General features: G+C 47.8%; 1 protein-coding gene across 3 annotated transcripts in view; it reads right to left on the reverse strand.

The window, feature by feature from the left end:
* cpt1a2b (carnitine palmitoyltransferase 1A2b) overlaps positions 1-17,500 on the reverse strand; it is a 52,678-nt gene that overhangs the window by 29,764 nt on the left and 5,414 nt on the right. For all 3 annotated transcript variants that reach the window (XM_053239119.1, XM_053239117.1, XM_053239118.1), the window contains exons 3-11: positions 15,611-15,750; positions 13,797-13,968; positions 10,366-10,467; positions 9,979-10,116; positions 8,723-8,800; positions 8,488-8,595; positions 8,131-8,218; positions 4,060-4,255; positions 1,808-1,996 (exon numbers count right to left, since the gene is read on the reverse strand). In XM_053239119.1, coding sequence (XP_053095094.1) covers positions 1,808-1,996; positions 4,060-4,255; positions 8,131-8,218; positions 8,488-8,595; positions 8,723-8,800; positions 9,979-10,116; positions 10,366-10,467; positions 13,797-13,968; positions 15,611-15,750 — 1,211 coding nt within the window. The remainder of the gene's footprint in view (positions 1-1,807; positions 1,997-4,059; positions 4,256-8,130; positions 8,219-8,487; positions 8,596-8,722; positions 8,801-9,978; positions 10,117-10,365; positions 10,468-13,796; positions 13,969-15,610; positions 15,751-17,500) is intronic.

Below are 17,500 nucleotides of genomic sequence, written 5' to 3' on the forward strand. Positions count from 1 at the left end.
ACCCATGCCCACGCCCACACGCCCACGCCCACACACCACGCCCACGCACCACACCCCACGCACCACGCCCACACACCACGCCCATGCCCACACACCACGCCCACGCACCACGCCCATGCACCACGCCCACGCACCACGCCCATGCCCCACGCCCACACACCACGCCCACGCACCACGCCCACGCACCACGCCCACGCACCACGCCCACGCACCACGCCGGGAAATGAGGTGGTACGCTTCAGATCATGAGTCGCACCTTCCCTTCTCCATACTCTCCATACTCCATATTCTTCTCTTCCCTTCATTCTGCTACAAGTTCATCTTCATCTCATCTCTCAGTAGGATGTTGCTTCAGAACTGTACAGGATTTATAAAAATGTTTTTGTAAAACTCTAATCTGGTCTTTCTGTTTCTGAGGTTCTGGTGTACATCTCGTGGTAAAGTCTCTGTATTTACTCTGGTGAAGGCTTCTCTTGATTGTTGACTGTGACACAGATATGCTGACCTCCTGGAGGATGTTCTTCATCTGGCAAACTATTGTGAAAAAGTTTTTCTTCACCAGGGAAAGAGTTCTCCTGTCATCCACCACAGTTGTTTTCCATGGTCTTTCGGTGTTCCTGAGCTCACTAGTGCATTCTCTCTTTTTAAGAATGTACCAAATAGTAGATTTGGCCACAGCTAATGTTTTTGCTATCTCTCTACTGGGTTTGTTTTGATTTTTCAGCCTAATGATGGCTTGCTTTGGACTTCATATGAAGAGTTAACAGCAGCAGACTCAAAACGCAAATGCCACACTTGAAATCCACTCTAGACCTTTTATCTGCTAACACACACCTGGTCATGGAACAGCTGAGAAACCAAGTGTCCAATTACTTTTGGTCCCTTAAAAAGGGCAGGTGCCACATGTACAAAGTGCTGTAATTCCTACACTCTTCCCCCGATCTGGATGTAAATACCCCGAAATTCATTTTCAAATTCATATCCATTATTTCAACTCCAGTGTACTGTGGTAGGCAGCTAAAATAACAGTAACGTCATGAAATGTTCAAATATTTATAGATCTGATTGTACATGAAGAAGCAACATCACATGTGCGCTAATGTTTACATTTGAACGTAGACGTTAGAAAGATCCAGTGTTAATGACGGTTTAAGTAATTACAGTGTGTACACAAGTGCTTCTGCAATCACTTCTAATATCAACGCTTCCTTAAAATATCCGTGCATCCGAGACACACACTCTTCCAGCTGCTCACTGGGTGAAAATGTATAAAACTCACACTTTAGCAGTAATGGAATGTGACATTATTACTATTTGAATTTCCGTTAATATCAATAATCTCATGAATACAATGATGTAGCTTCAGGCTCCTGACTTCCTTAATTACTGCCTTCCTGTTGCGTATTTCTGGAATAATGGGTCTGTTTCATGCTCACACGCATGTGGAAGGGAATGGCACGACTTGCTCTTCTACATTCTTATATAACGAAAGAAAAAAGGACAGAAAGACGGACAGATAGAGAGGCTTTGTCATGTTCCACTCATTCCAGATCAGAGGGACTTAAAACCATGGAAGCAGCTTGATGCAGCAACATCTTGTGATCTTTAATTCGGAGTCTAATATATTGTTTGTGAAACACGGCCTCTCTGTCTCTTACATTCTCTTCTTTATTATCCCGAGAGTCAGTGCTCTTATTTTCCACCGTGACTGAACAGCCTCCACGCCTCTTTTACTGAGACCGACAGGTGCAGCGGCCACGCCTCCTTTACTGAGACTATGGTCTGTGTGTGTGTGTTTTTTTCTCACCGGTCATAACACTTGCCGTGCAGGAGAGATTTAGCGTAGCGGTCCAGGTTCCCGGCCGGATCGTCACCCTTCATCCCTTCCTCTTCATCATCCAGAGTGATGAAGAACGCTGCTTTCTCAATGCAGTCCAGAGAACGTTTATTTACCCCTGAGCTGAAGTACCGCTTCCTCACACGGGCCCAGGGAACCCTACACACACACACACACACACACACACACACACACACACACACACACAGAGAGAACACTCTCAGAAATAAATTACACGTAATCTCATGTTTTAAGTGCTGGTATAAAGGAAATAAAAGAGAAAGATGTGGGTGAGTTGCATCACGGTGGGTTTTTGCTGTGTTTAGTATTTATTTTCTGATCATGAACACGGACCTTAATAACACTGTTAGTTTATGTGATGTTACAATAACATAATGCTCGGTGCTTTCCTGCTCTAATGACTCACATTAAAAACAGGTTCAGGAGGTGTGTAAGAGCAGGAAATCACCGAACGGCCCTGAGTGCAGCACATATCTGCAGGTCAGCATTCTGCAGCACCACCTGGTGGTCATTTACAGGAAGTGCAGAGCCAGAGTGAGGCAGAGGCTACTGTTCAAAAGAACAGAGAAGTGATAAGTGATGAGAGAAGTGCAGACAGAGACGCACTTCCTCCTCCACCGTCAAAAATATGAACACAAAAAATTACTGAAAAAATTAGAAGTAAAATTTCACATTTCTGCCAATTAACAGATGAGTAACTGTGGATTATTCTGGGAGAGGGACACACGGCAGCTTCCACTGCACTATAGCCTGAGGGACAGTCAGACACCGAGGGAGACTCCTAAAGTCCTGAGCTCATTTAGTTACCTGCTTATTCATTATTACTGTTTTCCTGTTTACTGATTCATTTATTTATTTAATCTGTTTATTTTTGTAAATGTTATGTAATTCTGTGTGTGCTGTATAAGCATGGATTGTGTTAAGACTGTTACAATCTGTTGATTTATTCACTTGCTTTGGCAATAATATGACCTATAACACTTATGCCAATAAAGCACTGTTGAATTGAACTGATAACATAAAGGCGCCCCCTGGTGGAGAGCTTAAAAAAAAAAAAAAGTCAAAGCCTCAGTTCTGAAAACACACTGATGTGCGAGAGCTCAGTCTTCTACCTGCAGAACGTCTTGTTGGTTTTAATTATTCTCCATTCTGACCTCTGGACGTGTTTTAAATCACATGTAGGTAACTGACTGTGTGAGAAATAAAACCAACTAGCGAGGGGGGGGGAAACGAGGGGGGGGAAACGAGCGGGGGGAAACGAGGGGGGGGGAAACGAGCGGGGGGAAACGAGCGAGGGGGAAACGAGCGAGAGGAAATGAAGGGGGGAAACGAACGAGGGGAAACGAGGGGGGGGGAAACGAGCGGGGGGAAACGAGCAGGGGGAAACGAGGGGGGGGAAACGAGGGGGGGGAAACGAGCGGGGGGAAACGAGGGGGGGGAAACGAGCGGGGGGAAACGAGCGAGGGGAAATGAAGGGGGGAAACGAGCGAGGGGAAACGAGGGAGGGGAAACGAGCGACAGCAGGTTATTATGGTTCCTACAGGATACATAACAGAAGAAAAGGAAAAGTGTGTTAGGAAATACGACACAGTTTATTTTTAGCTCGCAGTGTGTAGAAACCCAGCTCGGCTCTCACAGCTCGGCTCAGTGTCTGCGTGGGTTTCCTCCGGTTTCCTCCCACCTAAAAACATTCCATAGGGTGGAGTGTCTATGAGAAATTGCCCCTATGCGTCAATATGGGGCTGACACCGGGGCTGTGTGTGTGTGTGTGTGTGTTTGTGTGTGTCTCGGATACAGCGGTGATACAGACGATATTCCAGCAGAATTGTGATTTATTTTTACGTTACTGCGGCGACGCTGTAGCACACAAACTGGAATTTAACACCAACATTAATGAGTTAGGACAAGAGTAAAGATACTCGTTTTGTCAACATGTAAAATCTCCTGCACTCACTTCCTGTTGCGTTTCTAACATCAATGCGAGTCTACAGAATTAACACTCTAACATCGTTAACGTTTAGAAGAAGGAAAACATCACGGAAACATCAGAAAGATAATCGCATTAAAGCTTTACTTAGTGTTTTATGTGATAGTGACACCTAGTGTTCAAATCAGGAACTTAATGTTTTTATCGTGTGTAGTGGGAACTTAGTCGTGTGTGTGTGTGTGTGTGTGTGTGTGTGTGTGTGTGTGTGTGTAACCTGTTTCCAGCGGTCAGTGCTCCCAGTTTCTCCTCTCCCGGTACAGGAGGTGTCGGATCGTCCAGGATTTTCTGGATCTGGTGTTGGATCTCTCGGGGAGAGAGGAGACGGCCAGCGTTGTAAACCCACAGTCTGAAATAGCGCCCCCTGTGGTACACTGCCACAAACTCACTGTCCTGCCAGTGCTGCAGTGTGTCTGAGAGAGAGAGAGATTTTTTATTTTAAAATGCTCATTTATTTAATTTAAAACCTACACATAGGGCACTGTGTTAAAGCATCACTCACCGTCACAGTACAAACAAAAGAAAAAAGAAAATTAAAAATAAAGCCAACACTTTATTTTCACCAAGCCTGCACAGGACATTATTAAAACCACAAGTGTTTTCAAAGATCATTAAATTGTTCATCAGTTTGTAGTAATTTGAATTCTCGTGAATACTAATCCCCTGAACATTCCCTATCCAGTTCCCTATCAAATAAAATAACGAAAACAACTACATTCCTTCTTCCTACACTATACACTCGCCCCAGAACAAAACTGTTTGTGGAAAAAGTCTCTCCAAATTGATAAAACTACTTAAAAAGAAGGCAGAAACATTAGCTGTGGACAGAGCAAAAAGACACTCCACTTGTGAACAATAGGGCCGACCCACTGCAGATGTGTGGAGGAAGATGTGCCAGATGTTTGTTCGTGTCTATCAGCTCATGTACAATCCTCCACTGGAGGGCAGCATGTCAGCATCTCCATCTGCCTTCATGTGGAAGATCTGTGACAGTTCAGCCCACCTTGCTGAGACATTTACGTTTACGGCGTCTGACAGACGTCTTTATCCAGAGCGACTTACAGACGTGCTTAAAGTCTCCATCAAAAAAACATCAGTGCGCTGCTTCACTAGGTCAGGGACTGAGAGAACTACTGGTCTAAAAACTCTGTAGTTATGAAAAACACACAAATCAGATTTTCTTTTTAAATAATAAATTGCTAATTTATGTACTTGATGAAGAGGTGGCTCTTTAGTCTCTCACACACACACACACACACACACAGTCTGAAGACACCCAGTGACTCAGCTGTTCAGACTTCTAGGGAAGGATCAAGCAGTGTGTGATAAGTGCTGTAAGGTAGGTGGTGCTGGACCCAAGAGTGTGTGTAAGGACAGATGGTGAGATCTGAGAGTTGTGCAGGGAGATCACAAGATCTTGGCATGGAGATGCATCTCCAGGAATGAAGAGCAGTTCAGTAGTTTGCTGGGATTAAGTTTCAGCCGATGAGCTGCTATCCATCACGAGATATCTGCTAAACGTCGCAGGCAGCTCCTGTAAGTGGAACACCTTCACACAGGCTGTGAAAGATAAAAGCCGTCCTTCTCTCTCATGCCAGTCTTCCGCGTTAGATGCTACGTTTAACGAGGGCAAAACATTTTCTTAATCGTCTGTCCGCGTATTTGAAAGTGATCCATTCAGAACAGCAGCTCAACAAAGTAAGGGTAGAAAGTTCATTCTCTGTGCGCATTATCATCAGCAGACGAGGTGATCTCACGGCAGTTTTAGCACAGAGCTCAGTGATGGTTGGGCAGATAAAGCGTCTGAGCTTTGAGGATCCTACAGAACTGAAGAGAGCGCTGGACTGGTCGGAAAAGTGGACTGCCGAACTGTGGCTCTTCTCACAGCCAAGGTCCTGGAGCAAGATCCTTTCTTTGGAAAAGAAGCACTTTCCAGGCATGAGGACAGATGGGTAAAAAAGTGAAATACCAGTTAGACTAGTCCCTTTGAATATCATTAAAAAGAGCTGTTTGGCTAAGCCCTTAACAATCCACATGCTGTGTAAATCCAGGTGATATCTTTCTTCTATTAAGCCTTTGTGCTGCTTGTAAATGAAACTCTATGATTCTTGATGGAATGGCTCCTGGTCCTCATCCCCCTACTTGCACTGGTACAGATCCAGTGTTGGCCAGACCATAAAAAATCGACTTCTTTGGATGTCTAAGATCAGGTATCTTGGTGGCTGTAACGCTTGTGCCAAATGTTGGAGGCGACCGAGCTGTTAGCAACCGAAACTCTTCTCCTGTATGACAGCTGCAACGGGTAGCAACCGTTTCCATTTAGACACAAATTTGGCACAAACTCTCTCTCCACTAAACCTCCCAGTTCTTTTTCTGGAACGCGTCTATTCTCAGATATACACCAAGGATTTTTCTCCTGTCTCTCCTCCACTGTCTTCGCCACTGTAAGCCCCCTGGTAATTGGGGAAGCTGTACCAAAAGCACGCAAATCCTTCTCAATATTCACAGTTTTGTAGTAATCTCACTACGAACTAGCTTCAGGAAATGATGACACATTAAAATGAACAGAAATTACTTGGTGAATGCCCCATGGGATTGATACAACATTCCACGATTCTGCAACAAAACTCATTAGAAATATAAAACCTATCGAGTCTTGCAGCAGTGACGTGATTCTCAGTCATTTTTACCCAAATGCACTGCTTATCACGTCCGCGCTTAACTCTCCAAACATCAGGAAGGTCTAATTCAGATGTAAAAGATAGAGCGCTGATGAGGTGACCTGTGTGATCAGAGCAGAGTCTATTGTGCAGTTCCAATACAACAACACACACATCCCTTATACTGTGTGAGAGTGTTTTAGTTCTGTTTGGAGATTAGATATTTACTAATATAAACTCTTCCCTTTACTACTTCAGGTGCTGAAGTGCTGAAGTTCCACCATATTCCCCATTCTACTTCACTAAGAGTTTCCTGGAGGAACACAAGCTGAAGTTTCTTCTGCTGTATGATCTCTGATAAAAAAATCTCGCTTTCCTTTAAACCTCCCTCCATTTATATTAAATGAACCAAACCTCCAGCACGTCATAGCGTTTGGCTTCACATGCCGCATTCTGAAGCGAGATTGCTGATCTTCTCCTCGTCAGCAAAAACATCATTTTCATCTGTTTCCTGAAAGTATCACGTACAAACTTGTTTCATCAAGATATGGACGTATCAGCTGATCCTGCTTGTGAGCACTGGGCTTGTGAAAACTCACTCACACGTTCCTCATCCCCGATATCGTCTACGTGAACGTGTCCCGCTTTACTGCTCTCTACTGTGACATCAGTGTGTGAAACTCACCCTCTAGTGTCCTGTGAGTGATGAGCATCAGTGTCACACGCCTCTCTTACCTTCTGCTCAGTAGCTTCAGCCTGAACAGTGACTGTCTCACTGCTTCCTTCCATAACATCCAAATTAGTTTCCTGCAGTGTTCGTTCTGCATCTTTGTAATGAGAAGTTTCCATGTCTGAATCCCGTGTGTCTCATATTTTCTCTCATATGTAACCTTAAAGGAAATATTGAGTATTTGCATAAGTGAATCTAAATACACATACACTTGCCTTCGAAAGGACGTTACGTGTTTTAAAGCCAGGTTTTTACATCCTAGATGAATTGGCTGAACTTTGCTTTCCAGTTTTCCAAAGAGCGTCAATTTGCTCTCCAGAATCTCGTTAGGAATGAAGCGTGGACAGTTTGAGATCTTCATACAAATCGAAGGTTAATACAGTGGAGTATTCATGCGTGACACAGACGCCATTTATATTGTAAATATGAGAATTTATCCCTGTGAATTTATCCCTACAGCGAGGAGGAAGTCTTCAACTGATATTTGTGGCTCGGGCACACACGCCTCGATAGGAGTGATAGAGACGGCATCTCACCCAAACAAACAAAAATTTATATATAAACTGGTTACACAAAAAACACACACAATGAAAAAAACAGCCTGAAAAATATCAGAAACTCTCACCACCAAACACACAACACACTCTCTCACACACACTTCCCAGCCTGCACTGAGAGCGAGAGAGAGAGCGAGAGAGAGACAGAGAGAAAGACAGAGAGAGAGAGAGAGAGAGACAGACAGCAAGAGAGAGAGCAAGAGAGAGAGACAGAGAGAGAGACAGACAGCAAGAGAGAGAGCGAGAGAGAGAGAGAGCGAGAGAGACAGAGAGATTGAGGTCTAAATTACTGGCGCTGAGGACAGTGTGTGTGTGTGTGTGTGTGTGTGTGTGTGTGTTACCTGTCTCCTCTCCTGGAGTGCGTGTAGTGTTAAACATGCGTTCACACTGAGCTGCACACAGAGGGATGACTGTCCCGGGAACACGACTCTACAAAAACACACACACACACACACACACACACACACACACACACACACACACACATCACTAGGGCTGGATTGATATATTGCTCAGCCAATAAAATCAGATGACATTAACGTTCCATTAGGGAATTATCAGAACCAGTGCAGATCACTCTAATAAAGTACTGAAGAGTGTGTGTGTGAGAGAGAGAGAGAGAGAGATTGAGATCTAAATTACTGGCACTGAGGACAGTGTGTGTGTGTGTGTGTGTGTGTGTGTGTGTGTGTGTGTACAGGTTTAAGCTCCTCTCGGTTGACTTTGCGGCGATACAGTAACAGGGCCGTGATGGTGTTTCCTGCTCGAGCTGCCTGCTTAGCTGTCGGTGTTACATACAGGAAGTCCTGCAGTAAACACACACACACACACACACACGCAAAAATAATTAGGGTCCTGAATGTTAAAAATGTCACTCCATTTATTTAATTTGATTTTTAATGAAGAGTTAAATAGTAAATGTAAAGTTATCACCATTCCATAGTAGTTACTGTTGACCATGATGGGGCTCCGCCCTCGCAGGTAAACATACTCCTCCCACCAGTCACTCACCTGCAGGAAGACAGGAAAAAAGAGTTACCTACACGAACAGCTCTCACAGTTCTGTGTTTAATACAGTTTCACTGCCAAGTTTCACTAATGGCTGAACCTTTCACACTTCACTCACATGATCACTGAACACTAACCCGACCTAAAGGAATGTTCCAGAAACATTACACACACACTTCACTCGGGTCAGCACTTAGTCCTGGGTTTATACTAAACTTAGATGAACTTTAATCCCGTTGCTCCATCACATTAAAACATTGAGACTGTGAGATCTCATAGCGCAGCTGAATTCTGGATTGTGATTGGTCAGAAGGTGTTGATTAATTCTCTATAACAGCAGCTCTGACAGTAGCGCAGGTTTATATTAATGCGCTTGTTCTGATACGTTATCGTTTCTATAGTAACAGCTCATTCACAGGGACGCGTCTAACTGTTGATCTTTGAAGAGATTAAAATGTTTATGTAACATGTATGGAAGGAGTCTCCAGTGTCAGCGCTTTGTAACAGTCAGAGGTAAAGCTGGAACTTTTCTTCAGGACAGAGGAGTTTACGCTTCTTTGCGGTTTCTCAGTAACATGCGGAACAAGCTGTGATTATTTTTCTCTTATTAACTTGAAGAGAGAGAATAAAGAGGCTGGTGAGGGAACGAGTGTTTATAGCTGCTGTAACGTAAGTGACTACAGGAACTAACTCATTTCACAGATGGGCCGCAACATTAAATGTAACAATAAATGGATAAAAAGTGTGAGGTATCATTCTTTATTTAATAAAAATTATAATCATTTGCAAATTGCTGTGGTATAAGAGGAATAAAACACTGGAGGACGTGCTGTCACAGGAAAATAATCAGCTTCACGTCAGACTGTTAGGTGGTTCACCTGCACGCAGATGGACTGCAGAAAGTGAGGGATTTCTCATAACAGATTGATCAGAAAAAAATCTAAAAATGTATTAAATTATCAATTTATTTATTTATTTATTTAAATATTTCCTTAGAGTTTTAGTTCCATGTTTATTTAAATGCAAATGCAGCAGGATGATTGTAGAGGCGCACGCTGGAGTATTCCTTTAACGTGTAAGAGGGTACGTGGAACAGCGGACTTCTCTACTCAAACCGCTGAATAAACACGAGCGTAAACGAGACAGAAAGAGAAACGCAGAGAGACAGGAAGGAGACGTACGTAATTAGTGGCCCACAGAGCTTTGAGTTTCAGGTACGTTTGAAGACGCTTTCCCAAATTCTTCTCAAAATCAGCAGCCAGCTGCGTCGTGCGATCAAATTCAGCGGGGCTCAGCAGCGGGCGCACGGACTCCAGATACTGACACACACACACACACACACACACACACACACACACACACACAGGGAGAGAGGACAGTGACTGGGTTAGAGTACACCACCATGTCGTTCTTTTTATAAGCAGGTTTTAGTCACGGCTCTAACACACACTTTCTGTGCGATTCATACTGTAGGTCACTCTCACACACTCTGTTTTTAAACTCTCAGGTCCTTACAACTTGAAACACACACACACACACACACACACACACACACACAGGTAACTCACTCTCTGCAGTGTGTCTCTGATGGGAGGAACAGGCAGGTGTGGCAACGAACTCTGATAACTGTACAACAACGGCTTCCTGCTGGAGAGCAACTTCACCAGAGACTGACAGAGAGAGAGAGAGAGAGAGAGAGAGAGACAAACTCATCAAAAACAATCACAGACAATAGTAAATAAAGGAGTGATTTTTACTGATGACGATGAATTTCATTAAAGTGTGAAGGTGAGACAGGAGGTGAGACAGGAGGTGAGTGTGGAGGTGAGTGTGGAGGTGAGACAGGTGAGACAGGGGGTGAGTGTGGAGGTGAGACAGGAGGTGAGACAGGAGGGGAGTGTGGAGGTGAGACAGGAGGTGAGTGTGGAGGTGAGACAGGAGGATGAGACAGGAGGTGAGTGTGGAGGTGAGACAGGAGGTGAGACAGGAGGTGAGACAGGAGGGGAGTGTGGAGGGGAGTGTGGAGGATGACACAGGAGGTGAGACAGGAGGGGAGTGTGGAGGTGAGACAGGAGGTGAGACAGGAGGGGAGACAGGAGGGGAGTGTGGAGGTGAGACAGGAGGGGAGTGTGGAGGTGAGACAGGAGGTGAGTGTGGAGGTGAGACAGGAGGTGAGACAGGAGGGGAGTGTGGAGGGGAGTGTGGAGGTGAGACAGGAGGTGAGACAGGAGGGGAGTGTGGAGGTGAGACAGGAGGGGAGTGTGGAGGGGAGTGTGGAGGTGAGACAGGAGGTGAGTGTGGAGGGGAGTGTGGAGGGGAGTGTGGAGGATGAGACAGGAGGTGAGACAGGAGGGGAGTGTGGAGGTGAGACAGGAGGGGAGACAGGAGGTGAGACAGGAGGGGAGTGTGGAGGGGAGTGTGGAGGTGAGACAGGAGGGGAGTGTGGAGGTGAGACAGGAGGGGAGTGTGGAGGTGAGACAGGAGGGGAGACAGGAGGGGAGTGTGGAGGTGAGACAGGAGGTGAGACAGGAGGGGAGTGTGGAGGTGAGACAGGAGGTGAGTGTGGAGGTGAGACAGGAGGTGAGACTGGAGGTGAGACAGGTGAGACAGGGGGTGAGTGTGGAGGTGAGACAGGAGGTGAGACAGGAGGGGAGTGTGGAGGTGAGTGTGGAGGATGAGACAGGAGGGGAGACAGGAGGGGAGTGTGGAGGTGAGACAGGAGGTGAGACAGGAGGGGAGTGTGGAGGTGAGACAGGAGGGGAGACAGGAGGGGAGACAGGAGGGGAGACAGGAGGGGAGTGTGGAGGTGAGACAGGAGGGGAGTGTGGAGGTGAGACAGGAGGTGAGACAGGAGGGGAGTGTGGAGGTGAGACAGGAGGGGAGACAGGAGGGGAGTGTGGAGGTGAGACAGGAGGTGAGACAGGAGGTGAGACAGGAGGGGAGTGTGGAGGTGAGACAGGAGGTGAGTGTGGAGGTGAGACAGGAGGGGAGACTGGAGGTGAGACAGGTGAGACAGGGGGTGAGTGTGGAGGTGAGACAGGAGGTGAGACAGGAGGGGAGTGTGGAGGTGAGACAGGAGGTGAGACAGGAGGGGAGTGTGGAGGTGTGACAGGAGGTGAGTGTGGAGGTGAGACAGGAGGGGAGTGTGGAGGTGAGACAGGAGGTGAGTGTGGAGGTGAGTGTGGAGGTGAGACAGGAGGTGAGACAGGAGGGGAGTGTGGAGGTGAGACAGGAGGGGAGTGTGGAGGGGAGTGTGGAGGTGAGACAGGAGGGGAGTGTGGAGGTGAGACAGGAGGGGAGTGTGGAGGTGAGACAGGAGGTGAGTGTGGAGGTGAGTGTGGAGGGGAGACAGGAGGTGAGACAGGAGGTGAGTGTGGAGGTGAGTGTGGAGGTGAGACAGGAGGTGAGACAGGAGATGAGACAGGAGGGGAGACAGGAGGGGAGTGTGGAGGTGAGACAGGAGGGGAGACAGGAGGGGAGTGTGGAGGGGAGACAGGAGGTGAGTGTGGAGGTGAGACAGGAGGTGAGACAGGAGGGGAGTGTGGAGGATGAGACAGGAGGTGAGACAGGAGGGGAGTGTGGAGGTGTGACAGGAGGTGAGACAGGAGGTGAGTGTGGAGGTGAGACAGGAGGGGAGTGTGGAGGTGAGACAGGAGGTGAGTGTGGAGGGGAGTGTGGAGGTGAGACAGGAGGTGAGACAGGAGGGGAGTGTGGAGGTGAGACAGGAGGTGAGACAGGAGGGGAGTGTGGAGGGGAGTGTGGAGGTGAGACAGGAGGGGAGTGTGGAGGTGAGACAGGAGGTGAGTGTGGAGGTGAGTGTGGAGGGGAGACAGGAGGTGAGACAGGAGGTGAGACAGGAGGTGAGTGTGGAGGTGAGTGTGGAGGTGAGTGTGGAGGTGAGACAGGAGATGAGACAGGAGGGGAGACAGGAGGGGAGTGTGGAGGTGAGTGTGGAGGTGAGACAGGAGGGGAGTGTGGAGGTGAGACAGGAGGTGAGTGTGGAGGGGAGACAGGAGATGAGACAGGAGGGGAGACAGGAGGGGAGTGTGGAGGTGAGTGTGGAGGTGAGACAGGAGGGGAGACAGGAGGGGAGTGTGGAGGTGAGTGTGGAGGTGAGACAGGAGGGGAGACAGGAGGGGAGACAGGAGGGGAGTGTGGAGGGGAGTGTGGAGGGGAGACAGGAGATGAGACAGGAGGGGAGACAGGAGGGGAGACAGGAGGGGAGTGTGGAGGTGAGTGTGGAGGTGAGTGTGGAGGTGAGACAGGAGGTGAGTGTGGAGGGGAGACAGGAGATGAGACAGGAGGGGAGACAGGAGGGGAGTGTGGAGGTGAGTGTGGAGGTGAGTGTGGAGGTGAGACAGGAGGGGAGACAGGAGGGGAGTGTGGAGGTGAGTGTGGAGGTGAGACAGGAGGGGAGACAGGAGGGGAGTGTGGAGGGGAGACAGGAGATGAGACAGGAGGGGAGACAGGAGGGGAGACAGGAGGGGAGTGTGGAGGTGAGACAGGAGGTGAGACAGGAGATGAGACAGGAGATGAGACAGGAGGGGAGTGTGGAGGTGAGTGTGGAGGTGAGACAGGAGGTGAGTGTGGAGGTGAGTGTGGAGGTGAGACAGGAGGGGAGACAGGAGGGGAGACAGGAGGGGAGACAGGAGGGGAGTGTGGAGGTGAGACAGGAGGGGAGTGTGGAGGTGAGACAGGAGGTGAGTGTGGAGGGGAGACAGGAGATGAGACAGGAGGGGAGACAGGAGGGGAGTGTGGAGGTGAGTGTGGAGGTGAGACAGGAGGGGAGACAGGAGGGGAGTGTGGAGGTGAGTGTGGAGGTGAGACAGGAGATGAGACAGGAGGTGAGACAGGAGGTGAGTGTGGAGGTGAGACAGGAGGGGAGACAGGAGGTGAGACAGGAGGTGAGTGTGGAGGTGAGACAGGAGGGGAGACAGGAGGTGAGTGTGGAGGTGAGACAGGAGGGGAGACAGGAGATGAGACAGGAGGTGAGACAGACCACCCAGAGCTTGGTGGTGGTGGAGATGCGTCCGTGCTGCTCGAACATCCAGCGGTGGTAGGACAGGAGGAGCTTGAGACAGAAGCGCAGGGTGAGGACGAGCGAGAGCCACAACAGAGTGCTGAATAACAACGCCGACAACATCGTCTGTCCATGAGAGCTCAGAGACACACTGAGAGAGAGAGAGAGAGAGAGAGAGAGAGAGAGAAAGACTAAAAAACTATTTCACACGTTTGACCTTGCTGTGACCTTGACCCTGTTTGGATCGATTCCAAAATCGAATGGGTGCTTCTGCAGTGATCATTCCGTATAAATCCTACAGACACTCGACGTCTCGCTCGAGACATCACACTAACCTGAATCTCACACAGACACACAACTGCGAAACACAACTCATCCACCACTCAGTGACGGAGGAATAAACTAACTGTAGACACGCAGGTCAGGTTCCATCCTTCTCCTCGCTCAGTGAGACACTTCCGCCTCTTCCTGTCTCTAACTCAGGAGTTATTTATGCATCAGCACAGTGACCCGCGCCGTCTTTACTGACACCCAGTGTTAATTTCACTGACGAAATATTTTCCTTATAATTTTCAAGTTTTCACTGAAGAAACGAGACGATAACTAAATAAAAATGAAGTGATGAAGAAGAAAACAATAATTAAAATATATGGACATTTTCGTTAACTAATAAAAACGAGACGTAAATGTGAGCGAGGGATGTTTCTGGAAAAGATCCAATCAGAGTTAATCCTGGTTGCGTGGTGCGGTAAAAGTAACGTACTGATCCTCCTGGCGACGCGGGATGCGAGTACACGATATCACCTCGCGTACATCGGGTGTCTGTCTGACTTACACTATAATGAAATGGCGACAGCGGGGAGAAAAAGAAGAGAAGATATAAGGATCAATTTCACGTTTGATGTCAAGACAAACAAGACCGTGTGTAAAGCGTGTGAAGCGGAAATCGCTGGTAAAAACACAACAAATCTAAAGCGACGGGGAAGAGAATCATCCTGAAATTCACACAAAGGTAAGCGCGAGGTTTCTGCTGATGCTGTTTGGTCAGCGTATCCGAGTCGATGTGCTTTTGCCTAACTGAAACAGTAAAGCCTCTCACTCACCCGTTCTAACCAGAGAAGCGACTCCGTTAGATCGCACATTAAAAGGGACGGACATGCTGAAGATAATAAACCGTATTTGTTGCTGTCCTCAGATTGCTCTGTTTCGTTGAGGTGGAAGAAGGAAGCGGCTGATTCAGTACATGTGCTGTTTAACATATTCCTTACGATATCAATAAACTGTTTATTATTAACAGAACTGTTGATTCAGGTCATTATTTCAGGTCACACAGTATTCGCAGCGGCGTTACTGCCAAATACACTTTCTCTTTTTATTATTCTGGAGCTGCACTTTTGCTTTAAAGAATGAAGAATGTCACATGCAAGTTAAAAACAATGCAGATCTAATTTTTGGTCTTTTATGGAAAGATATTTAATGAGACTTGGTTTTATTTAATTTTAAGTTAGAACATTTTGTATATTACAAACTAAATTACACTTAAATTAAACCCAATATATTTTAGTCAATTAAATCTACAGCAGAGTCTAAATCTTATTCGACTAAAACTAAAACAAAGCAGATGATTAAAATTCTGTCAGAAGTAACACTGCTGACCCCACGACCTCGCGCTGTTTCTGGGGTTAGAGGAAATACGTTGTGTCTGCGGTTCACACACACGCTTCAGTGTCACACTCGCAGCCTGGAGGAGTGTTACTGAGCAGGAGGTGGATGGAAGGTGAAGTGTGTGTTACCTGAGCGGCAGGTGATCCCGGATCTTAGAGATGAGGCCCATGGAGGGGTCGGACTCGGCATACAGGGTGGCCAGGGTCACCACGGCAACGAAGAGCCAGGAGGAGGGGCTCGCAGGGTACATGCCCGTCAGCACACCGTTCTACACCGGGACAAAGGATCATGGGTAATGTGCCTCACACACACACACACACACACTCACTCACTCACACACTCACTCACACACTCACTCACACACTCACTCACACACTCACTCACACACACACTCACACACTCACACACACACTGACACACACACCGACACACACACTGACACACACACTGACACACACACTGACACACACACTGACACACACTCACACATTCACTCACTCACGTACACACACACTCACACATTCACTCACTCACACACACACACACACACTCACACACACACACACACACACACACACTCACACACTCACTCACACACTCACTCACACACTCACTCACTCACGTACACACACACACACTCACTCACACACTCACTCACTCACGTACACACACACTCACTCACTCACTCACACACTCACTCACTCACGTACACACACACACACTCACGTACACACACACACACTCACGTACACACACACACACTCACTCACACACACACACTCACTCACACACTCACTCACACACTCACTCACTCACTCACTCACACACTCACTCACACACTCACTCACTCACACACTCACTCACTCACACACTCACTCACTCACACACTCACACATTCACACACTCACTCACACACACTCACTCACTCACGTACACACACACACACTCACTCACTCACGCGCACTCACACACTCACACTCACTCACTCACACACTCACACACTCACTCACACACACACTCACTCACTCACTCACGTACACACACACACTCACTCACACACTCACTCACTCACACACTCACTCACTCACTCACACACACACTCACTCACACACACTCACACATTCACACACTCACTCACACTCACACACACTCACTCACTCACGTACACACACACACACTCACACTCACTCACACACTCACTCACTCACACACTCACTCACACATTCACACACTCACTCACACTCACACACACTCACTCACTCACGTACACACACACACACTCACTCACTCACGCGCACTCACACACTCACACTCACTCACTCACACACACACTCACACACTCACACACACACTCACTCACTCACGTACACACACACACTCACTCACACACTCACTCACTCACACACTCACTCACTCACACACTCACTCACTCACTCACACACACACTCACTCACACACACTCACACGCGCACTCACTCACTCACACACTCACTCACACACTCACACACTCACACACTCATACACACACTCGCACACACTCACGCACACAAACAAACACACACACACACTCACGCGCCCACTCTCGCGCCCACTCTCGCGCACACTCTCGCGCACACTCTCGCGCACACTCTCGCGCACACTCTCGCGCACACTCTCGCGCACACACTCGCGCACACACTCACTCACTAACACTCACACACTCACTCACACACTCACTAACACTCACACACACTCACTTGCACACACACTCACGCACTCACTCGCACTCACACTGACTCTCACACACACACACACACACACACACACTCACAAACTCAGACACTCACTCACACTCACTCACTCACTCATACACACACACACACACACACACACGCGCACTCTCACACTCACACACGCGCACTCACTCACACACACTCACTCACTCACACTCTCACACACTCACTCACACACACACACACACTCACAAACTCAGACACTCACTCACACACTCACTCACTCACTCATACACACACACACAC

Source organism: Pangasianodon hypophthalmus, chromosome 13, assembly GCF_027358585.1.
Source record: "Pangasianodon hypophthalmus isolate fPanHyp1 chromosome 13, fPanHyp1.pri, whole genome shotgun sequence".
Classification (NCBI taxonomy): domain Eukaryota; kingdom Metazoa; phylum Chordata; class Actinopteri; order Siluriformes; family Pangasiidae; genus Pangasianodon; species Pangasianodon hypophthalmus.